The sequence below is a fragment of the Amblyomma maculatum genome, chromosome 10 (assembly GCF_055883805.1).
Source record: "Amblyomma maculatum isolate TAMU_Amacu chromosome 10, ASM5588380v1, whole genome shotgun sequence".
NCBI classification, from domain to species: domain Eukaryota; kingdom Metazoa; phylum Arthropoda; class Arachnida; order Ixodida; family Ixodidae; genus Amblyomma; species Amblyomma maculatum.
The window spans coordinates 55,739,173-55,764,876 of record NC_139353.1 but is presented as its reverse complement, the minus strand read 5'-3'; the positions used below and the strand labels follow the sequence as shown (position 1 = coordinate 55,764,876).

General features: G+C 44.8%; 1 protein-coding gene across 1 annotated transcript in view; it reads right to left on the bottom strand.

Moving 5' to 3' along the window:
* LOC146176541 (uncharacterized) overlaps positions 1-21,312 on the bottom strand; it is a 65,614-nt gene extending 44,302 nt beyond the window's left edge. The window contains exons 1-3 of the mRNA XM_084582825.1: positions 21,116-21,312; positions 20,059-20,150; positions 6,685-7,013 (exon numbers count right to left, since the gene is read on the bottom strand). Of these exons, the coding sequence (XP_084438951.1) occupies positions 6,685-7,013; positions 20,059-20,140 (411 nt within the window). The 5' untranslated portion in view covers positions 20,141-20,150; positions 21,116-21,312. The remainder of the gene's footprint in view (positions 1-6,684; positions 7,014-20,058; positions 20,151-21,115) is intronic.
* Positions 21,313-25,704: the final 4,392 nt, after the last annotated feature.

Sequence of the window (25,704 nt, the reverse complement as noted above, 5' to 3'; positions counted from 1 at the left end):
TGACTTTGAAAAAGTAGTTGTACGATCTCGCGGACAACACAGCAATGCTCAAGCTTCCGCATTTCTGCAGGGTATAATCTGCAGTGATCACGGAAATTGTTTCAGATTATTTGATACTAAGTTTAAAAATAGGTGACAGTCAAAATTTCTTGTATTTATTTTTAATATGCACAACCTAGTCACCTTATCTTCTATATGTTGAGTAGGGTATCTTCTTTGAGTGAGGTGTGACGCTATTTGCTGAGCATTATTTCATCATTTGAAGCTGTTGCTTTCAGAATGAAGAAATGAGTACGAAGTGACATTGACATGCACAGACTTCACGTTTGGTGTGCGTTAGATGTATAAAGAAAAGCGGCCTAGTAAACACTGGGCACCCACTTTCTAGACAACACATCCGCCAGTCATTTTCGTGCCCTACCAGGGACAAAATCACAGTGCCTACATAAGCGCGGGTTTACCCTGGATGACAAAAAGTTGTGTCATAATCGGTGTCAGCGCTTCAACGTGTTGAGACACAACACCATGGTACGAATAAGTACGAATAAGTCAATGTGAGGCGGGAAATTCCGAGCCTTAAAGAGGGCTTCGACAGTAGACCCAGAGGCTTGCAATCTCTGCAACGTACCTCTGAGTCAAAATCCCCTAATCTGGCAATGCCCCTATTCTCTCGGAGCTGAGGAAACTGATCCCATGATCAAATTACCTGCGAGTCCTACATCCGCAACCCAAATGTGGATGAACAAAAGATCGTCCTATGCCTGGCGGAGGAGGCTTACTCCAAGACCTTCTCTGCGGCCATGGCGCAGGAAAGCCGGCAAGGAGACCCTCCCCCTGGCTGAGCCCCTGCCACGAGGTCCATGGCGGTGTAAATAAAGTCTTCTCACTCACTCACCCACTCTTCCCACAGGGAAGAAACTAATGTGAATGCCTAAACCATTTCAGAAAACATCACTGCAATCTTCATCTTTGCAATGCCCAGCTCCACCATTCCTGTGCGCTATAAAACAACTCTCCACGAAACCGAAACCATGACTCAGCAGCTTTCCGCACAAAATCCCAACTCGTTAGATCTCGCTATCCTTACCGAGGATCCCTACCCCTTCGAGCACATGTCACACGCAGTTACGCTTCCTGAGCGCACCAAGTTGAAGGAAGATGAGCGCATGTAGTTCGAAAGATTACAAGGAGCCTAGGAGCGCCAAAAATGGCCTACCAAATCAGTACATCGCCCTTGATCACTAACATTAACAGACACTATTAGGCAAATGTTACAACGGCAAGTATGTTTCCCAGCTTCGAGGTGAGTACGTCATCCCAGAATTCGTAGAGGACTTGCGGAAGCAGCTTTCCCAACACAGCAACCGCAGTGCCCATGGCGTCACCGGCTCCATCCAGGAAAAGGGACACCTTGTTGACGGATACGATGGTCGGGCCGCTGATGTGAGTGAGCACTGGACCGGATATGCCTGGCCGACTCAACCGTGGATTCACGATCTTTGCGAGAAAAAAATAAGTGGGAATCAAACAAATAGAGGTACACTGAAATGAGTTTACATATCAATACATTTCCCAACTTCAGTCGGCGTATAAATACGCAAATTATGTTCTCGCTACTCTTTTAATTTTTCGTTCCGCTGCAAAGGCTCAAAGAGCGGAAGTGATAACCAGGTGCAGTACTCCACGAAGCAGCTAACACTAGCGTGCAACAAATTTGGTAGAGACACATGAAACTACTTACGTGCGGGAATGTGAAATCTTTACATATGGCGGACGCAGTTCAGCTAAACATTATGGGGGACGCTTAAGAACTGCATTTAACGGTATGACGCAATAGCCCAGGTTACCAAGCCAGATATAGCCTAAAGGCAGCAGCATGAATCCAAGGGTCCCGACAGGTGGTTTCTGATATGACCCTCCCGTATGAAAGGAGGGGCCCGAGTGTGCAGCTCCATTCCGTATTTAACGTCAGAGGACCCTACTTGTCGCCTGCTCATCAGTCAGTACTAGGCCATATCAGCTGCCAGCTACCGCCTGCCAGAGCCGAGAGTGCCAGTGAAGGTTTGCCCACAATGGCAAAGGCAGCGCCGCTGCAAGATATTTTGGTGAAAGGGGCTTTAACGTCATCGCGTTGAAATATATTTATACTTTTGCTCACTTTATGTTATGGCGCGGCAGACGGTGGCTGGCAGCTGATATGGCCTAGTACTGATTGTTTTTTTCTTCCTGCAAACCGAAGAGGGTGATGACGGTGACTGTTCCTAGCCCTGCGGGGCTGGGACGGCAGGTCGACGCCGCTTGCGGCGGGGTCTGGCCGGCCACCAATTTTTATCTGTTGTAGGCCGTCATTGCACGCGCCACCGCTTAGGTGGTGGACGACGGCTGTTGCGGCGCGCGTCTTTCTCTCCCTCTTCGTTTTCTTTCTTCTCCACTTTCTCTTTTCTGTCTGCACGAGGCAGCGGAGGTGGCTCAGCTAGAGAGCCAGTAGCAGGTCCGTACATTTTCTTTTCCTTCTTCCTACAGCCACAACAACAAAAACAAACCGAAGAGCTATGTCATGTGCAATCTCCACTATGCTCTAGCGGCACACTATAGACTGCTAGAGCAGAGGCAACTACACGGCTTTGTTCGAACCGACGGCTACAAAGCTTAGTGGTTCTTGCAGGTTAGAATTGGGGCAAGTCTTGCAGATTCTGCCTGAAATAGCTACGCAGTAGCGATGACTAAATTTTAAATAGGGTTCACGAAGCAAGCACATCCACACAATCGTTCATTATAGGTAATAGTCAAAACTGCTGTTGTCACCCGGAGGAAAGGTCCGAGTCCTGCAGGAACAAAAAGAAAAGGAAAGAAAGTGTGAAACCGCCTGTTTACAAGATACGTTTACGCGGGGGGGGGGGGGGGGGGGGGAGGACAATGTTCTTAAGTGAGCCAATCTCTACGCATGTCTGGCCACATTTTTGAGGAAAATGTTTTAAGACGTTGCCGTGTCTAAGAGGAATAGATGCCTTTCCGATATCTGCCACTTTGTTATTTCATGTAGACGGTTAACTGTACACAGGAAGTGTGCACCTGCACACAGCACACCGCAATTTCTGTTTATTAATACTAATTGGTTCGCAGGAAGGGAAAGGCGCAGTATCTATCACACTTGATCTGTGGACACCTGAACCGCGCCGTAGGGGAAGGGAGGGAGGTGGGAGTGAAGGTGGAACGTGAGATAAGGGAGCCGTAGTGGAGGGCTGCGGAGTGATTTCAACCACCTGGGGATATAACGTGCGCTGACATCGCATAGCACACGGACGCCTCTTCGTTTCGCCTCCATTGAAACGCAGCCGCCGTGATCGGAAAAGAACCCGGAAACTCCGGCACAGTAGTCGGGCGTCTCACCACTGCACCACCCCGGCGGGGCATTTCCAATGCTATGAGGAGGATTGCTTTTCAAGGATTGCTTTTCAAAGGCAGCACCCAAGTTACATGCAGGGAGCGTCGCCCCCACTATTTGTTCCAATGGAAATAAAATGTTTATACCACCACCCACCGGCGGGGGACTATTTCTGTTTGCGGACGACTGATTCGGAAACAGAAAACAGAAAAGCGAAATAGTAATTACGTGAAGCCCTCTGTGCTGTCTTGTGTTTGCTGACGGCAACCTTTCATTTCCTTCACCCTCTTTCTTTGACGCCACCCCCTAAGCTTGGTCACGTGGTCTTTTGATGATCAAAGTTTAAAATCAGAGTTACATTTGTCGTCGAATCCAATCCCTATCGCAAAGTGATCTCCCACTTTACTAAAAGAGGCGTTGTAAATGGAGAAGGAAACGACATAGTACGAGCACGCATGCTTTCCGGAAAGCGGTTGCACCCCAATCTTGGCGCCAAAAGAGGAAAACCAGCACCAATATTAAGGCTCGTTTTTAAGGCTCCCACACGCAGCCATGTCATCGCGTTCGATCGAAAGTTGTAAACCGCAACGACCTAGTAGTCAGCTTTTTTTAATGGGATTAATGATTGCGCCCCGGTAAAAGCGGAAGTATATTTTGAAGAGATCAATATGTGCTATTAACGAGATCTGCTTCAACGCCCACTGCGTTAGAATATGGCGCGAACACGTTGCGGCCATGGTTGCCTATATGTGAAACCAGGCTTGTTCCGATTGTCTGACGTGAAGTTTTGCCGTAGCCGAGTGCGACTAAAACATAAAAGGCAGAATCTCGTGATAAGCATTCTACACTGAGACCGACAAACAGCGCCAGCTCTTCATACAAGCAACGCACAGATTTATGTAAAGCGTTCCACAGCGCTACTGCACGATATTACGTGCTTTTTAAAGCCTGCAATAATTTCACTCGCTCACGAAATTATGCTGCTGTGGTAAAGAAACCGGAGTATTATGAAATTTAAGGTATAATGAAACGCACAATTAAAGCTAGGACGCCACCCAGTGGGAAAAAACTACAGAAAATTTTCTGATGTTACGACAGAATTTCTGAGCGGTTTTTGACGGGAAACCTGTTGTGACAACAGAACATTCTGTAGTAACATCAGAAATTTCTGTAGTTACAACAGAAAAGTGCTACTGAACTACAGACAACAGAAATATACTACAGAAAAACTACAGAACTACAGAAGAATCTGATGGTTACGAAAGAACTACAGGTTATTTTGTCGTATTTTTGATACAGTTCTGTAGTTTTTTTCGACTGGGCAGTGAACAAACAAACCACTATATTATCATTATCCAGTATGCTTCTCAAGACGAAATCATGTGCAGCAGTTCCACGTCTTCCCTTCATCTAGAGTCCTACCTGCAGTTGTAAGGTTACGGAGTGCTCGCTAGGTAGGTAAAAAAGAACATTTACATAAGTCTTTATCAGCGCTAGTAAAAAAGTAGCGCACGTGTCATAATATCACTTTTTTCACACATTTTATACCAACAATCAGAGCGGAATTATTTCGATTTGGTAGAAAATTAGTTTTAATACTAATGCTTTGTAAAATGTTCTATAAGTAGTTACTAGTTTATGAACGCAAAACATAGCGTCGACTACGCTAAATGAAACTATTTAAATACCAGGGCAATAAATCTAAAAATGTTTATTTTTTTTATGAATCCTCCTGCTCTGTGTTGTTGTGGATCATTATGCGTCACCATGCCCGCCTCTCCAGTGCCTGCGCAGGCTTGACCTTTGTGTTTGAACTATTTCTAACAAGCGTGACAAAGCCATCAAGGAAGTTCCAGATTTCAACTAAGAACTCGATGGGGCAGAGCATCGCAAGCATTTCTCCCGACATTGGGACAAAACCTGCACAGTGTTAGTGATAGGTAAGTACAATTTGTTTTAGAAAATCACAGGACAAGTCATGCGTAGATTCAGCGATAATGGGCGAACGTGGCCATAGCCGCTGCATAGTTAGCCCCACACGTTTTCGTACAGTGTACGATTTCATTAACATTTGTTGCTACAAGATTTCGTTTACAGACGAGGCTTTTGCGGGCACAACCGGAGTATCTGTGTCCTATCTCCTCCCACCAAATACTGTCTTCTCCGCTTCTATATGGGTACCTGCACAGACGGTAACTCGTGATGCCTCCCCGTTACGGTATTCATCCCAGCTCTTATTTCAGCGGAGCGCTCGTTCAAAGATTATTATTTCTTTTTCGGTTTCCATACTCTTTTCATCTGGCTCACGAGGAGTGCCGAATGATTTAACGCGACTTTGTTAGGGCGCTTGTCCAGTGGAGAAACCATTGCCGAGGGCTTCAACGGATTGGGATTAGTGGGGGAGAAGCTTGAGATGATTGTTGGAGTGCTGGAATTGAAAAGTTTTTGATTTTTGAATGAATTGTGTTCACAATGCTACACTGTGATGCAAATGCTATTAAGGCCCCTTTCAGTACAAAGAAAAGATATGAAGGAAAATCTGTAAGACGAAAATGTTGTTTTTATGTGATTTTCAGGGCTTAAATTCCAAAGCTATTAGGGCTAAAGAAACGTCGTAATGTAGGTTTCGTAAATTTCAACATATAGGGATTTCTAGCATGCAATGACATCACATGTACACGGGCGCGGTGCTTTCTGCCTCCATAGAAAAACGGCCACCGCAGCCGGGATTTTGATCCACATCCCTGCGTTTGGTACTCCAGCGCCCGAACCAATGAGACACCGCAGAGCACTTAATAGAAAGAGAGTTGCGCTGAAAAAAAAATCGCCATTGGGGCCAGATACCATGTACACCCGTGATCTTTAGTTCTGCCGTCGGACAGGCCCCCTTCGGCCACGCAGACACCGCCATGTAGTTTAGTTAGAGTGGTGAAGTGTATTTATGTCTTGAAGTATTTGATAAAATGTGGTAGGTTCCGACTCTATGCTATTGAGTGTGAGCGTGGGTTTAGAAATGCTGCACATTGCGGAAACCGCAATTACAGAAATAATATTGTACATGTGGTTGAACTGTGCGCGTAGGTTAACTAGAATTCTCAAGAGCTGCGGCGAGAACCACTATCACATTGAACTCCTAGCCGTTAAAGTGGGCTTTGCGTGTCTCCTAATTGTTTTCAAGCAAGGCTCCTTTAATAATGATGTAATAAATCTAAGTTTTGCATAAACAAAATATAACTTGCACGACGATACTGAGGGGAATATAAGAGGTCCGCATACCAAATTCTGCGCATTGAGCTTACCTCAAATGTGGCAGTCACTCTCGCACCTGCAAATGTCCCAAACGTTCCGTTCCGGCCAGAGCACGTCTTCCAGCGTGCCCAGGCTTTAATTAGCTCGTCCTTCGGCGTGGCAAGGTCAAATTGCACGAGCCTCGAACCGTTGTGACAATACGGTAGTGGGGGACCGTAGGGCCTTAGCCTGTTGAGCCCGCTGAAGATGAGGCTGGAGGACACGAGACCGCCAATATATTCTTCTGGCCACGATTCGTGCTCGGCATATTCTACAGGCAGGTGGCTCACAACTTCGTTGACCATGGTCTCCACATCCAGGCCCGAAAACTCACACACCTCTGGAAAACAGAAAGTGCATCAAACAGTGCTGTGGAAGAAACCAAGCGCAGCAGAAAATAGACAAAATTATGACCACCAGGAGATAATGCCTTTTACGAATGCAGCAATGTAATTTACGCCGCATGGAATCACCGTAGTGGTGGCGAGCATTGCGCCCTCAAAGCAGGAGAGAAAATGCTCTTTTTTATATTACGCAGTTCCTACACGTTTGATTAGGCATGCGAGAAAGATTCTGCTTATGTTGTTATTTCAAGCAAAATTTGAAAACGAAAGTTCCTTTTATGACAATGCCACTGCTTCCTTGCTCTCCTAATCTATGTTACTACCTTGTTTTTGTCATGCATCCCTAGAAGTCGTTAATATCATGGCTTAATCTGCTGGCTTGAGGCACAAACTGTACTTCAAAGGCATATTGTCATTGTCAAGATGTCATTGTATCATCATCATAGACTTCGAGCGCTTTTACAAATACAGGGCAGAATTCCGTACTCACTTATTCCAATAGCCATCTCAAAGTTTTACCTCAACCCGTAGCTGTAGCAGCTGCACAACCTCTGCTCATCGGACAACCTGGATAAATATTTTGCTAACAAGGTTTCATTTTAAGAAACAGCTACAACGCGAGCAACCTAGAAGGGCGCTGTTCAGCTGTCCTCTCACCTACCAGAGTCAAGTGCTCCTGAGCGGCTTGCGCCGATACAGTAAATATGTTGCTTTTGCATAACTACCCCTGGTCATCCGTGCCTTTCGCGCTTTCGAACGTGTGTGAGACCTTTCTGTGCCTTCCTGCAGAAGCAGCGTTTATACATGTGCGTCGCAGGATTCTGGTCTTTGTGTCCAGATTTCAGCTCACGTTTGAAAAAAAAAAAGACATTCGCTTCCGCAAATTTATTTTTCTCGTCATTTTACTGCATTAACTCTACTGCTCAGGCGCATCAAAGTCGCGTTTTCTGCCAAGGGTAAATAATTGAAAAAAAAAATTACTAAAAGAAATGCAGAGGATGGCTTTCAACCCTCGCCAGAATGAAAAGACTAACATCCCTGGCCCTGGTACGCGAGAGCACTATTCTATCGCCTCTTTTTGTTTTTTCGACGTGGTATTTATGACATTGAATCAATGTTCCACATACATGAACTTTACTCAATATTAGGGAAGCAACACCAGATAAACAAGCTACACAATAGGACATCCCTAGTCAACAAAATTATAAACTAGAGGCAGTGAAGAGAACATTACTAGAGTGAGTTCCACTCTGGTTACAGCTCGGGCTGTGCAAGCAAATTTCCTTAAATGAAAAATTATCTACAGAACCTTCTCTTTGCAGAAGCAACACGTTTACACTATTGGTACATCATGCGCGTTTTTCAGAGGCTGTGTACTCTAATTGAAAATAACATGTCTAAAGCCCATCAACAAAAGTTAGCGCTGTATGTAAGCCTACAGTGAGGTATCTAATAAAGTCTCTTTTTTTTCTCGACATCCTTTGCATAACATCTCACAAAAATACCGCATCACTGCAATCAATTACAGAATACTCAATAGTTTCTGGAGAATGAGATTGGTCACAATCTATCTTAAAATGACCCTTTCAATCACCACGTTTTGAAGGACAGGGTCTCAGTGTTTGTCTTATAATAAAATTCTTATACTCGGCGAAAAAGGTATTTTTCGTAAAATCTGGAATTCCCCATCTCCTGTTAAACGAAAATACAAAGAACAAAAGCGGTACATAGGTGGAAGGCAGAGCTTAGAAATTAAATCTGTGTACAAACCCTTCGTCGACGCTGAAAAAGAAACCCAGGGGAAAAATGGACAAGTACGAATTGAACAGTCAAAACAACTCTTGCATTACACCCCATAAACAGGCATGATTTGGAACGTTCAAAGACGCAATAAAATCTGGCAAAACATAAACTACATTTGCTTGCAAACATGTAGGTACAATCGACTGGCAAGGGTGATGGAAAAAACATGAAACCCAAAACTATCTGATGAACATGAAAGTGTTCTGATCAAGGCCACCTGCGCTTACAGGCCAGAAAATCCTATCGCGCTTAAAGGATAAAAAACAACGAACCCAACAAAAAAAAAAAATGAACACTCCTTGGAGCTTTTCAAATATGTAGTGAAATCCCTCAAGCTGAAATAGATTTCTAATAAGGGAGTAATTACTCGTTCGCCTCCACGCAAGCGTAGCCATAAGGCTACAAAGAAAAGCTATAAAGCTTTCTCAGAAACTTCGTAGTTAAAGAAACATTCGTCCGCTGTACCGACTGAGGTAACCAGGGCGGTTAGCAGACCAGATGTGATGGCGGAAGCGCATTGATCTATAACTCAAAGTGGGAATGGTGTTGGTACTCTTTGGAACTCTGCTATCGCCGGAGCCGATCACGTCTTACGCAAATTTAAAACACATTTTCATGCTGGGGCTGCGGAGCAAACCGTCGTCGTATTTATCAATTTTCAACCACTAAAAACTCTCGCGCTTTGCTGTGAACATCATCATCGTCACGAAGTTTCATCTGCGCCGCTCCTCAATGTAACTTAGGCAAATACGCAATCACATACGTCATCTGGACGATCTCAGCCGAAACCGTGAGTGTAGTGTCGACCGAATCCACCAGGTGGTGAGACAAGAAAAGACGGCGTAGCGTAGAGGGAGCCACTGTCGCTAATGGCAGAAACCACAGCCGGGCCAGACACGCTACCGAGTCGCCTGAACGAGAAGCTGGAATGGCTTGTTGCCGAGAAGATTAGAAAGTGTGCAATCGAACCAACATCAAAGCAGCATCAGCGAATATGGCGCCAGCCGAGGGCTAAGGATCTAGATTTGAATGTCTAAAATTCTTTCTTTTGAGGTTACGTCCTGCGCGCTCGCAGCTTCAAGTCCGGCGTGAAATACTTGTGTTATTGTTGACCGTTGTACCTTTTTGAAGCACATACTTTCTGTGAGCAGAAGTTTTTGCCCCTGCAGAAGACAGAGTGGATAAAGTAGGTGTTATAGCAAAAGCAACACTACTCCCATTTTCAGCCCTTCGCGTAGCCACGGTCGGTAGGCAGGTTTGACTTTTATTGACCCCAGGTGGCTGTGACGTCATACCAGCTGCGAAAGATGGTCTACCAAGTCGAGTCGTCGGGTGGCGGCGGTCGGTAGGCACGGCGCGCTGCAGCTGAAGCCGCGCTGCTACCGAGTGGCGGCGCTGCTGTCACCTCTTCTCTCGCAGTTGAGAGGAGGAGGAAGAAAACGATGGCTATATAAATGCTCACGCTTGCTCAGCTGAGGCACTGGCTATGCATCCTGATAAACAGGAACGCGGGCTACTGAGAGAGATGAAGAATGGAAACAGCGCCTCGCTCGATGGCGCGCTCAGGATGCAGCTACACGAGGGCGTCGCGCTTCTCTTGAACCTTCCTCAACCGGTGACGAATCCGAATGGAATGTAATGGACGCTTTGAACAGTGAAGACTCTTTGTCGACGTGTTCACTGAGCAGTCAAGAACGTAGTAATGCAACTAGGCGGCAACGACTCGTTCAGGAAACAGAAGAAGAACAGCAACGAAACTATAGCGTAGACAAGCTATTATTGCTTTCGCAACCTACCGGGATTAACTAAAGCTACGCCCCAGCTATGTTTTTAGAGAAATTCGTCATTTATGCAATATATATATATATATATATATATATATATATATATATATATATATATATATATATATATATATATATATATTGCCACGAAACCTTCAAAACTGTATTTGTTGTTCTTTAACAGCCGCCGGCATACGGCCTTATCGCTCTGACTCGCGATCACGTATCACTTCGGTATTTTTTTGTTAATGCTCGATGTCGCGAGTCGCACTTTTATCAGTTTCGTTCTAGGGCAAGACGCACTGAGACCTGTCTCAAAGATTCCGGCCACTCTTGTGTCTTAATACTATGTTCCAGCTTGTGCTGGTAGCAGTTTGCAACATTATCTAGATTATTCGGGACCCTATGGACCATGTCACGCCACGCTTTCCGGTCTCTCACTATCTTCCTAACATCACATAACTTCATCTGCAGTGCCTCGAGGATGCCATCTAACCATCGCGTTGGCTGCCTACCCCTTCTCCGGCGACCCTCAACCTTTCCCAACATCAAATCTTTCTCCAGCGACTCCTCTCTTCTCATCAGATGACCAAAGTAGCTGAGCTTTAACTTTAGAATTTGACCCTCCAATAAGCAGTCAGGGTTTATGGTAGACAATAACGACTGATTTGATCTTCTGGCAGTCCAAGGAACTCTCAAGAGTCTTCGCCAGCACCACAATTCAAACGCGTAAATTCTTCAGCGGTCAGCCTTTTTCACAGTCCAACTCTCGCATCCATACATCACAACTGGAAAGACCATCGCACGAGTTATACGGATCTTGGTTGGCAGACTAATGTCTCTGCTCTTTATAAGGCGGTCAAGGCTAACCATTGCTCTCTTTCCCAGAAGCAGGCGTCTCCTAATTTCATGGCTGCAGTCTCCTTCCGAGGTAATCTTGGAGCCCAAGAAGAGAAAATCTGTCATAGCTTCCACTTCTTGTCCATTGATGCTCCAGGACTTGATAGGGCAAGACGCCATGATCTTTGTCTTTTTAATGTTCAGTTTAAGCCCAAACTTCTCACTCTCTTCTTGTACGCGCATCAGAAGTCTCTTCCACTTCACTTTCTGCCATTAAAGTGGTATCATCCGCATACCTAAGGTTGTTGATACGTTTTCCAGCAATCTTTACTCCAGCTGAAGACTCGTCCAAACCGGCCTTCCTCATGATGCACTCTGCATATGGGTTAAATAGGCAGGGCGCCAGCATGCAGCCTTGCCTCACTCCTTTCTCAATCGGAAACAAATCAGTAAGACCATGCCCAGTTCTGACTGTGGCCTCTTGTCCTTCATACAGGTTCCTGAGGAGACAGATGAGGTGAATTGGAACTCCCATCTTTTGGAGAGCTTGCCACAATCTGCTGTGATCTACGCAGTCAAACGCTTTCGCATAATCAATAAAGCAGAAGAGGATGGGTTTCTCGAACTCTCTTGCTTTTTCCATGATCCAGCGAAGGTTGGCAATTTGGTCTCTAGTTCCTCTGCCCTTGAAAAAACCCAGCTTGCACGTCCGGAAGCTCCCGATCCCCATTCTGCTGCAGCCTTCCTTGGAGGATTTTCAACATCACCTTGCTAGCATGCGAAATAAGCGCGATCGTGCGGTAGTTGGAACAATCTTTGGCACTTCTTTTCTTTGGAATGGGGATGTAAACTGACCTCCTCCAATCCTGTGGCCACTGCAGGGGTGTCCAAATCTTCTGACATAATGTATGCAGAACGTTAACAGCGTCATGGCTGAGGTTTTGAAGCAACTCAGCTGGAATGCCATCAATTCCGCTAGCTTTGTTCTTAGCAAGGTTGGCTAAGGCCCATTCAACTTCACTCTTCAGGATGCCCGGCTCGAGATCAGTAATCACAACCGTCTTATGTTGGGTTTGCACATTCGGGTCCTTCTTGTACAGTTCTTCTGTGTATTCCTGCCACCTCTTCTTTATCTCTGAGGCTTCAGTGAGGTCCTTGCCTCGTTTGTCCTTTATCACGCCTAAAACCCCTTGATACTTTGAAAGTTACGCCAACGATTGAACTTTGCCGCCGCCGCGCTACCTCCTCGCCTCCTCCTCGCCCCTTGCGCGCCCCTTCGCTGAAGGCCGGCTCTCCGCCCGATTTCCTGAGCGACGATTGGTCTCCCTGCCGTTGCCCTTGGAAAAAGACGCGCGTCCGCCGTTTTTCTTGTGTTTTCTTTTTCCTTCGCGCCATTTTTCTCCTAGTCTCGGCGAGCGAATATTGCGCGCTGTGCTTTTATTGCAGCGTGCAACCTCGATGCTGTGCTGTTCAGCTTACAACTGCAGCAAGCGGCCTGAAGATGGTTATGCGGTATTCATGATATCTCAAGGCAAGCGTGACGGCTTGCGCACGAGTCAATGGATTCACAAGATTAGTCGAAAGACGTTTATTCCTAGAAAGAACAGAGTTGTTTGCGACGTCGGGTGCCTTTCTCACTCCCCGTAATAACGCGTCACCTGACATTGCGTTTTTTATTCCTGCTTGCTCCTCAATAATTTTGCGGCGGCAGCATGTTCATTGTATAAGAATAAGGTTGTCCTCTGCAGCATGCTGAATATTCTGCGAGGCTCCAAGGCTCCATCATTTAACACGCTTCGACTTCTGTACAGTCAGAAACAGGGCGCTATAATCTGCTTTTTGCTGTCAGAGATAACTGGAAAATTACTGTTTCTCGATTACATTTGTCGCGATTATGCTAGGATCCCCGGCCTCTTTCACTAAAAATCAAAATTCGGGCTTCTAGAGGAGCTAGCCTTTCCAGCTTGTACTTGTAGTGTGCGTCGGTTACTCGGGAGGAATTAATGCTGGCCCTGAAAAACTCTTTGGTAAGTAAACCCAAGGTATTGCGGGTAATCTGCACTAGTTAGGTCGTACGGCATTTTTTTTTTCAATTCTTGAATGTTGGTTGGTTGGTTGGTGGGGTTTAACGTCCCAAAGCAACTCAGGCTATGAGAGACGCCGTAGTGGAGGACTCCGGAAATTTCGACCACCTGGGGTTCTTTAACGTGCACTGACATCGCACAGCACACGGGCGCCTTGCTTTTCGCCTCCATCGAAAAGCTGCCGCCGAGGCCGGGATTCGATCCCGCGTCCTTGGGAACAGTAGTCGAGCGCCGTAACCACTGCGCCACCCCGGCGGGGTAATTCTTGAATGTGTAGCCATTTTTTAACCCACGCGTGCGTCGAAGCATGGCAACACATTCAATTCTTGAATGTGTTGCCATGCTTCGACGCACGCGTGGGTTAAAAATATGCGTTCGTTTTATCAGGGGTACGGCCAATGGGCAGGCGGTGTTCATATGATCACACACGCTTCACTTTGACCATAACTACTAGGCGTTGGCAGGTTACCTCCGCTTTGAAAGCTGGAGCTCTAAAACCGCGATTCCGTGTATTAATTTACTGCGAGGAAAGTTATCCCATCGATGTCAAATCAGCCGGAATCATTGCATCAATTTTCTGTACTTAAACAATCAATAATGATTATAGTTATGATGTAAAAATAGTGGAACATTTTGTGAGCAACAATTCTTAACACTGTAACATATTACTCATTTCAATTGTATGCAACAAGATTTTTTTTTCACCTAGCCTGAGTGATTAACTCATCGCTCTATGTTCTAGCTACATTTCACTGAATACCAGTTTGAGCCTCCAATATTACACGAACTCGAAAAAAAAGACAGGCCAAACGCAGTTCCATCAATTTTCTCTCACCGACCTGTCCTGAAGTAAAGGAAGCCTCCTCGACAGAGACATGAACCTCGCTCTGATAGTAGTCAGTTATTTCTGTGGCTTGCTCTTTACCCACCTCCATTTATGAGAAAACAAGAAAGTATAAGAATTAAAAGTCAATGTATAGTTGTCTCGTCAGATATTATGAGATAATAGAGATATGACTGACAAAGTAAGTCAATGAAAATTGAAGTATATCAATGGGTCATGGGGCGGCACAGATTAAATAGTGATGGTTATGAATAGTGATAGGTAATGATGGTGACTGTTACGGATAATAATAGTAAATGATAGTAATAGGCCTGGATAGTGAGGTGATAGTGTTCGTTGCGGATAATGACAGTTGCGATTCGTATCTGGCATCAGTAGATATAGTGATAGATAGGATAGCGATAGTTAATGAATTGGCAGTTATATGCTTTCTCATTTCCGCACGTTGAAGACCTATGTGCACCTTGTAATTTTTTTTATTTGATTGTTGAGTTCAATGAAATCAAGCTCTTTTACATAGCGCATGAGACCACAGCATGCTTGCCCCAGAACTTCAGTGTGTCGGCAATAGGGCCCACCACATCTCCCAGTGTACCCTGCTGTCTTTTAACCACACGCGAAGTCAGGTGAGGGGCCGCGTACTCGTAAAATTATTTACTTCCTCCATCAGCATCATATCAAGACTGCCGTGGCAAACCTGTTCCTTGCCTCGAAGCAGCAAGGAACAGCTAAAAATTTGGTTTTATACAAAATTAACTAATTAACGCAGATTATCGCGGATCGCTAACTAGCACAGTGCCATTACACTTGGCCTAAGCTTTCCAATGGTATACGGTTCGATGTTGCAGCTAAAATTTAGATTTTAATTGCAATTTACTAAATATCAATTAATTTGGCTCAGTAATTGATCGAAATACATGTACAATTAACCAATAATCCAATCTCATGGTTGATCACGTGACATATACTATGCTTAGAGAGATAGCTTGACAGTAGCGAAATAGACTAAGTCCTGCTTTCACCTTCTCTGATCTTGAAGTTCAAATCAGCAGCCTGGATCGTTTTCCGAAGTTTTACCGCGGTGACAGATTTCACGCTACAAAAAAACAAACACAAAGTCAGAGGCAGTACTAGATTAAGTGCACAAAGTAAAACCTTATCATGAGACTTAAAAAGTGTCTGTAGCACAGAACATCGCCTGAAAGCTTTGTTTATCAGTATTCCCCATTCAAAACAGTTCTAAAAAGAAACCAATCAATTCATGAACTTTACTTTCGGCATTTTCAATGCTTTTCTCGCAATTTTTTAAAAATTTTGTGCACTCCTGAAGCGCAGACCTGGCCCAAAAGATCGCGCTTCACTCACTGCTGCGGCCGGCCGGCGGGCGTCAAGGAGGAAAAGCGTGTCGTGCGCAGCGCTCGCCGCCGCCGCGCGAGGAGAATCGAGGAGCAAAGCGCGGCGCGGAGGAGAGTGTCGCTACTTTCAAATTATCAAGGGACTTTAATCACGCCCAGCTTAGCACAGAAGCTTCCATTGATATCTTTGATTGTCTTATATAGAGCTCTTGTGTTCCTTAATTGGCTGTTCCCAGGTAGCACAGAATGTGGGGCCCCAGTAGGTCCGATGTAGGCAAGTAAGGCTGGGGCAACCATCATAAAACCTGCATCGGTCCCCGAGGGGGCAAAAGTGGGCAAGCCCCATTTGGGCTTGCCGCTATGGGACCTTACATGGGTCCCATAGCGGCGTTTCTTGGGCTAATGCAGAGCACATTCCTGCATCCAGACTACAAGAGTCCCTTGCCGGATATTTGAGGGCAATGCAACCTAAATGTGGGCTTTTTATGGGAAAACCCTCATAGATCCGAATTGAGGCCGCCCCCATTAAATCTTTGTGGGACCAACATCGGCCGTAGTGGGGCAAGAAAACAGAAATACTCACATGCTGCCCCAATCGGCCCCTTGTAGATTACTTGAGGGCAGGTGAAATATGAATAAGGGCTCAATTTGGGCAAGCCCTCGTGAAGCCAAAATGAGGCAGCCTTAGCTAAACCGCTTTAGGTCCCACATAGGCTGTAATGGGGCTAAAAGGCTGGCGTGCCCGCATGGTACCAAAATCGGTCCTTTGTGGGGACATTGAAGGCCCGTGCAACAGCAGGTGGGCTCTAGGTTGAAAAGCAACGTCCACCCCAATTGGGGCTGTCCACATAAAACTGCTTTATATCCCACATGGGCCGTAATGGGGCTGGAAGGCGGAAGGGCCCGCCGATACCAAAATTGGTCATTCGTGGGGAATTGAAGGCACGTGCAACAGCAAGTGGGCTTTAGGTTCAAAACCAACGCCCAGCCCAATTGGGACTGCCCACACAAAACCGCTGTAGGTCCCGCATCGGCCGTAATGGGGCTAGAAGGCGTACGTGCAATTGCGTAATCATTGTTTCCAACCTTTATGTGCATTAGATGTTGCCCTAAATTACTATTATAGATGATTTGTAGAACAGTTGTTGCCATGTTTAGTAGATTAGAAATTTACATGGCTTTAGTTCTCGCGCTCATGCAAATTGCGCTACAAATACTAAAATAAACTGATTGCTAACTGTTGCCTCTGATGAGGTTGGTTTGGACAGCCTGCAACTCCCAGCACAATATTGCTGTTCAGAACACACATCTACATAGCCTGAACAAGATGTACATGAAGTCATTTCGGCTAGATGAATGTTATGAATTATTGTAAAATTTAATATTTTGGCTGTTTAGAAAGTCTAGACATGAAAAAATAATTACTTAATTATGTGCATAGATATTGATTGGGAAAACTTCGACTACGGCTTGCCATCAATTTCCTGCGTCGGACCCCTGTGAGAATAATGTGGGCAAGCCCAAGTGCGGCTAGCGCTATAGAACGCGGATTGGTCCTATGTCGTTATCTGAGGGGCTAACTGAAATAAAAAAAAATGTTCCTCCAAAGCGGCTGCCCAAATCGGTCCAAAGTAGGACCATCGCGGGGAGTTGGCGGGATGGGCCCTTTTAACAATGCCGGAAAAATGTGGGCGGCCCCGCAAGGGCTGCCTGCATCGGCCCCTAGTGGGGCCCATTGGGGCTTTGTCGACAGCCCGCTTCGGGCCTACGTCGGCCCCTCTTGCAGCACCCACATTGAGCCCACTGGGGCTGTCCTGCATTGCCTACATCGGGCCCACCGGGGCTCACTCTTCATAGCCCACTTTGTGCTACTTGGGTTGTCCTCAACTGCTTGGCACTGTATGTTCAGGAAGGCATTCTTATCTCTTCTTGCTATTTTCTGAAAATACGCATTGAAAACCTTGTATCTTTCTCTTTCCCCCATAACTTTTGCCATCCTCCTTTCCTCAGCTATTTGCAAAGCCTCTTCAGATAACCAGTTTGCTTTCTTGCATTTCTTTTGCTTTGGAACTACCTTAGTAGCAACTTCTTGTATTATATCACGAACATCAGTCCACATCTCTTCGGGCTCTCTGTCTTCTAGATCTAATTCTTGAAATCGATTCCTCACTTCCACAGCATATTCTAATGGAATTTGATCCAGATCATACCTGAAAGGCCTTCTAGTTTTCTGCGCTTTCCTCAATAGAAGCTTAATTTTGGCAACAAGAAGCTGATGATCGGTGCCACAATCGGCCCCAGGCCTTGTTTTTACTGCTTGTATAGCGCTTCTCCATCTCTGCCGGCAAAGAATATAATCGATCTGATTCCTGTACAGACCGTCCGGTGAAGTCCATGTGTACAGGCGCCTCTAGTGCTGTTTAAAATGAGTATTCGCTATAGTCAGGTTGTTTTCTTGACAAAACTCTACTAGCCTCTGCCCAGCTTCATTTGGCTCGCCAAGACCGAACTTGCCTACAATTCCGGATATTTCTTCACTCCCGACCATAGCATTCCAGTCTCCTATGAGAAAAACGACGTCTGATGATGGGGTGCGGTCTAAAAGGCATTGTAGGTCCGCATAAAATCTCTCAACGTCAGCTTCTTCAGCAGTAGTGGTCGGTGCATAGACTTGGATAACTGTTATGTTGAAAGGGTGACCTTGGATCTGAAGTGAAATCATTCGGTCGTTTTTGGGTTTGTACCCTAGCACTGCTTTGCCCATTCTTCTGTTTACTATGAGGGCGACCCCATTCCTTCTCTTGGATTCGTGCCCACAATGAAAGACATAATGGTCGCCGGAGTTAAATTCTCCCATTCCGGTCCACTTGAGCTCGCTGATACCCAAGGTGTCAATGTACAATCTGTCCATTTCTCGCTTGACGACATCCAGTTTACCTTGAGTCATAGATCTTACATTCCATGTTGCTATGTGATATATCTCCTTGCAACATCGGATTTTCCGGTCGCTTCCCGACACATCCACAACTGAGCGTCCTTTTGGCTTTAGCCCAGCCGCTTCATTCGTCCTGGAGCTACTAGGAAGCGCCCTTTGTTCATCCCCAGTAACATGTGGGACGCCTTCCAACCTAGGGGGCTCATCTTCCGGCGCCATATCATTAATGGTATTGTGACTGGCCATAGGGTTTTCTTGGCAGGAAATACTGGAGTGGGTTGCCATTACCCTCTCCAGTGAATCACGTTTTGTTAGAACTCTCTGCCGTGAGCTGTCTATCTTAGGTGGCCCTACACCGCAGAGCTCACGACTTCATCGAGTTTCGCAAGCCCCTCCGCCACTTATAACGCCAGAAAATGAACAGAATTCTTCTAATAGTAAATTTTCAATATGAATACTAACCGCTATATTTTTCTCATTACATATAGGCCTTCTGTTTACCAGGAGAATCTGTAGCTGGAGAATAGTAAAAGCGACATCAGTTTCCAGCCTTTATGAAAATAGAATACATTATAAACACTGGCCTTTGGACATAGCAAGTTTCTTTCGAGCTGCTACAATTAGATTCTCTCGGAGCACGCTCAACGGTAACAATCTCACGACGTCACTGTTTGGCTCATCCTGCCACCGGTGGTGCAGACATTTTTGAAACTGGAATGGTTGTGACTAATGCCTAACGGCCTATCTATATATGCTACCAAGGGCACATCTATGATGAAAAATGGTACACTTCAATATTTATTTCAGGAACATGTAGCTAAGAATGTAACCCTATTTGTGGCGTACAGCAGCACTTATATCATAATCTCCCTGAACCAGCTTTCTAAATTCATAATATCAGTCGGTAAATGCCGCAGGCGAGATGGAGGAAAACAAGGGACTGGAAACATTTTTTTTGGGGCTGACCTGCGCCCACGAACGAACTATGTAATTCGGCAACAGCAAAAGCCACGCAAAAAAGCATAGCGCCTGTCGAACGATGAATTTCTGCTACACTGTGTAGTGAGGAATTTAATATGCAGTATAGCAGGAGCAAAGAGTATTGTTGTTAGCGGCAATACTTTCTTATTCAACACTGTGTAGAGATTTTCTTGCAACATTTCTTTCTATAAAACTCGAGTACGCCCTGAGGAAGAATGCGATGGCTTACTTTACACTCACCAAGACTGGGGGCTGCTTAAAACACTTCCATTACTAGTTTTGACAAAAACATGCTTTCGTGAGCACCACAGAAGGGTGGCATGTTTTCTTTTTATCAATATATGTTACGCTACAGTTCATGATTAATAAGCAGGAAGAATTAAATAGAACGTAAAGATAGATGTACTATACTGACGTTGTGGTGTCTTCGCTTGTGACGAAACGCAGGGCAGTGTGATGCAGAGTGATATCAAAACAACCTGTGCTGTTACCTTCATCGTGTCTTTTCTGCGTGAAAAGAAGGAAGTATCAGGAAGTACACATTGCTGGAATACATGTTGGAAATAATTAGTTTTTAAGAAAACTAAGAAAATAATCAAACAGACAAACTTATGGCCTAAGCGGTGGGAAGAATTACGGATTTTCAAACAGAAGATGTTTGAACAGCAGATAATATTGTACATGCAGCATAAGCTGGCAAACTCATGCGTATATTGAAATATTTGCATGACAGCATAAAATGTTAATTGTCATGTTTGTGGATTTTGAAAGTGGCTCCGAACAGGTATATGGATTAGTAATTAATGCCATAACAAAGAGGTACGTTACAAATTATATATCCTGAGTTTTCTCAAGTGCTTGCATTTAGCCTCAAAGGCTTTCGGGCCTTCAATTTCAGCGGTCCGCTGGTTAATAATTAAAAGCGCATTTCACGTTTAACTAACATCTCCATGTAACCCATCAAAACAAGTGAAAAGGTTGGGCTGCACTGCACCATTTTTATTCACTGTAGTAAAAACGGAATCTCAAAAAAAAAAAAAAATTTCAATCGATCTTCTTACTACGCTCCGAATATTAGTCGACAGTTGGCACTTTAGACGGCAATGCATTATGTTGTCTTAAATGGTTAAATGACAATGTCGATATATCCTTGCGAGTGTAAATTCTCATACAACCCTTCTTTTAGAGCTGCTGAAAATTCGGTTATATAAATAAATTTCAGTACTCATTCTGTACTTGATGTTTTGCTGGTTTATTTATTTTTTCTAACATCTCCCCGACGGCAGACAGCCTGTGTCCGGAAAGCCTTCGCACAAACTGCGGCAGCCAATATTATTAAAGCAAAAATTTACTTTCTGAAAAAAACACAAAACAACCCAATCGAATTAAAACTTATCTGCCCGACAGCAACGTAAAAGAATCAAAACATCGACATCAACACGTAGGAAAACCAGACAGGGGCACGAACTTACCTTACATAATATTTAGTCTTACATCTGAGCTTGGTCACAGAAGCGTGTACGTTCGCCTGCCGCAGTACCTGACCTGCACTGGGGGCATCGTGCCCCGAGCCTTTATCGTCGCCCGAGCGGAAGTGACGCCACGTGCGAAGGATAGGCGTTGTAGCGACACGTGTGAGGTGCCCCACGTTTGCTCTGACGGCGTCAAGGACGCGCCTGTCGAAGCGCTTGCTATACTCGGCGTACTGAGTTCCTGCTTCCTTCACCGGCCGCTAGACGCGTGTGTTTTGTTGGGTGACGTAGCGGCGAGCACTAGTTCTTTGTAATTTTTGGGTTTTCCCCAAGAATTGACAATTTTTTTCAACTAGAAAAATGCCTGCAACCGGTGGAAGGACGCCCAAACGCACAACGATAGCAGCAACGTTTTAGGGAGCAGTGCTGTATTGTACATTTAAAAAAAATTTTTTTTTCTTTTGAAGCCTTGCAATGTGCTCCTAAATATTCTTATTTACTTGCTGATTGCATGTTTTTATTTACTCCTATTCTACATGACACATTGTTGTGACGGAATTATAAACATAAGCCTGAATACGCGATGTCTACAAAGATTTGATATTTAGGAGGTTTAATGAATCAACTCGAGTGAGGAAATGGGGACTCAGCTGGGGTCGGCTCGGGATGGCTTCGGCAAATTGAGGTTCCGCACTCAGCACTTCGATGGCAAGGTAAACGGTCGCTGAATGCAATTATTATTTAGGCGAGCTTGAAACTTTAATAAGTACGAACAGTGTGGTTGTCATGCCGTTAGTATGTGTGCGGGCTACGCGATCTCATCGCAACTCTGAAGAATATAACTAGTCTACGCAATCTATTCATCTGGAAATGCGCTTTGATATGTTCGAAAATACGGATTTGCAAATAAAAGATTTATAGCTGAATTAAGTGTAGTGAAATTGAGAAATGACGAAGAATAGAATTGAGCACAATCAAGCCACATTCTAACCGCAACGCTCGATGCCACATGCGCATGCTTACTCAGCTGAGACAGGTAACAAAATGATATTGGTTTAAGTCTTGCGTCTATGGTGCATAGTCAGTAATAAAAATGTGATTGATTTTTTTTTCTAGATCATGCAGTAGCTGCAGCAGGTACAGAAAGCATATTCTCTTATTATTTTATCGGGTGTGAATAAAACTGGCTCCGGTAAAGTCGTGGTTGAAACACAGTCCCGCTTGTGGAAACGTTCTACGTTCTAGTTTTAGGACCCAATGTGCAGAGAAGTCTGTGCTGCAAAATAGGCTAAATATTCTCTTCTGATTGAACTCTTTTGTGGTCAAAGTGCAAGCTACAATTTTTTTTTAATCTAAAGCAAAGACCAGTTAGGGCATGTGATGCTCAAAGTTTATTACAGGTGCTGTCGTTTTCAGTTTGTCTTGCGTAAACATCATTCACTCTTCGAAACACTTGCTTTCTGACACTCTCCCACTCTCGTCCGCTGCAATCGTCCCTCTTATGTACGAAAGCTCAATGGCGGGGTTTCCCAGGCCTACAAGAACGTATACCCTCTCTTTGTGTGTAGATATTCTGAGGAAAAAAAAACATGATGACAATTAAAGACCCCTTATAGATGTAGCGCAGTGGACCAGCTAATTGAACAGAGTGATACCATGTGTTATGAAAAAAAAAAATCTTTGAGGCATTTCTATGTTTTAGTGCGAATAATATCATTTTCTGATGGCCACATTATTTTGTCAATAATTTTAATATGCGACAAACTTTTAAGCGAAAGGCTGGCTTTCGGGAGATGAGGCGCAACCTGCACACCGAATTATTTAGAATATCACACTATCAATGAAATAGCACGAAACGTTAAACGCAGCTTTTTGGCAACTAATTCAAGAATACCTTCATACTCACTACACGTTTCCTAAAACGTACGATTAACTCGCACTGAATGTTTCTGAGTGGCCTCTGTAAAGCATCATGACGCAAAATTACCTCAGACTATAATGATGTTATAAAGAATCTTACTAACGCTAGCCGTTCAACATCAGGGGGAATTTTCAAGGAACCGTACTATCTATAAATAAAGAAAACATGAGATCGCGTGGCCTAAACATTTTGCAAAGTGCTGCCGCCGATCACTGGCAGGATCGGATGGCACCAAGTGCATTTTCGGGAAGAGCAGTCGTCTGTGCTTAGTGGGCATGAACCTTGTAAGATTGTTTGCCACTGGCTCTCTCACGGGGAGCTTTGTAAAGCACGGCAGCAACACGACCTCATGTTCCCTTTAACAGTGGGCCGTACTGTATTTGTGTTTTCGCCGCGTTCAACATAATTAAAATTTAGATTGCATGAACTACGTGTTTGTAACTTAGGCGCTTTCAGGTTTTGCAGCAACATATATATGTCAGCGTCCTGAGAACAGAGTGGCGGCAGATAACAGATGCCTTACGGAGCTAGTATGATGTCTATGGCCAGCTGTAAAGGCGCTGGGTGCAACGGCACATGTTCAGTCATCACTCACTATTGTGCTAAAGAGCAAAATCAGGGATCACTCGACAGACTAAAACTGCCAGCCTCGGAAAACCCTTGGAGACATCAAGTTGAAGGTACGAATGCTGGGCCCTGCAGCAATGCAGTTTCATTGAATTTCATAATTAGAGGCAAAGCATCCAGTTTTGCTATTTTGTTACATTAAAAGGAAAGGGAATGAGCCTAACGCTTAATGTTGGCGGCAGCCATGGCCATTACCATTCTTGTTTTTAGGGTGAGGAGCGTTCAGCACCATAATTGTACCTTGTGACAGGGAAGAAGAGCAAACGTTTCCGCACTGAGAAATTGCACCGCCTGTTAATGCTGAATGCAGCTTTCAGCGGCTTCTTTTCGATTCGAGCGCATTTCTCGTCAGTTTCTGTGAGCTGCCGGAAGAAGAACAAATGATCCTACGTCTTCAATGGGGTGCAGTTCGGACGTGAAATATGTCGAAAATTATTATATAGCACTTGGTTAATCGCAAGGTAAAGTATATCGACATGGATCATCTTATTTTCGTGCACGATGAAATGACCGGTTGTGCGGTGAATGCATTCCCGTTCACAAAAACCACCATCACTGTGCCGAGCATCTCAGTCATTGTTTATTAGTGGCACAGTATGGCACCGAACCGACCTATAGAGCTGAAACATGGAGGCTAACAAAAAGGGTTCTACTTAAGTTTAGTATAACGTAGTTGGCCATGGAACGAAAAATGGTAGGTGTAACGTTAAGAGATATAAAGCGTGCTGAGGGAGTCAGAAAAATGACTTAGGTTACTGATATTCTGGTCGAAATAAAGAAGAAGAAATAGGAATGGGCGAGATATGTAGTTAGAAGAGATGATAACCGATGGTCTCTTCCCTTGGAATTGGATTCCAAGGGAAGGTAGGCGTTGCAGGTGGCGGCAGAAAACTAGTTAGGTGGATGTGATTAAGAAATTCGCAGGGGTCAGTTTATGCAGCTAGCACATGATCGGGAAGGCCTTCGCCCCGCAGTGGGTATAGTTCGGCTGATAATGATGATGATGATGATGAGGACGACAACAAAGAGTAAAATGCTTCGTACTAACGACACTGGTCAACAGAAGTAAATAAAAGATTTTGGATAAAAATAAAACTAACAAATAATTCGGACATGCGAAAAGTAGCTGAAAATTAAGAAACGAGGCAGTGGCGGAAAAGATAAGGTGCGTGCAAACAAAAGTCGAACCCTTCCCTTTCAGGAGCTCATTAGCCTTGGATATTATGCTATTTATTGCAACATCCCAGGAGGTTTCGCCTAACCAAGCCCACTCTTAGATATATATGCACAAAGCTGCCTCTTGGCTGTAGCAAAGAGCAGAAATTACTCAGCGTGTTAACATTGATTTTAAGAATCAAAAAGCTAGAATAGATGAACGTACATGACAAGTAAAGTAGGGCAAATATGAGAAACGGACAGATAATGCCACTTATGCAGGTGGGCCTCAGATAAGCTCACAAAAGGAATCTAAATTAGGGACCACAGATGAGGGGGTGGTAGCTCTGGGCCGGTTTGCCGCCAATGGTGCCGACCTTAGTGGCACCTCATCCACGTGGATGTTCTGGCCTTGAAATAGACCGCAGCGCAATGTTCGAGCTGCAGCTCCTCGCGCAAGCGATCAATGGAGTCAGAAACCCCGAATACGCTCGCTGTGCACTATGCTTCGTTCACGAGGTGCCGACGCGCCGGAGGTGGGCCGCGCACACATTCGACCCTAGCTACATTTGCTCGCGTGTAAAAGTTGAAGCTGAGACTTAATTTCTCGATCTCAAGGTAACATGGCAATCCAGCCTAATAGTTCGAAGGGTTTCATTTTAACCAGCCAAAGGACGGAACACAGGGAAGAAGAGGACAGGACAAGGCTGGACTAACAACTGAATGTTTATTGAACGAAAGAATACAAAGAGGACTCGTTCTGAAAAGCACGCGCACAACCCAACCATTGAAATGGCAGGAAATTGAGACGAAGACGAAAAAGAAGAAGAAAATTCAGTGAAGGCCTAACTGACGACTTTTCTAATAGAGCGATTTCCTTACAATG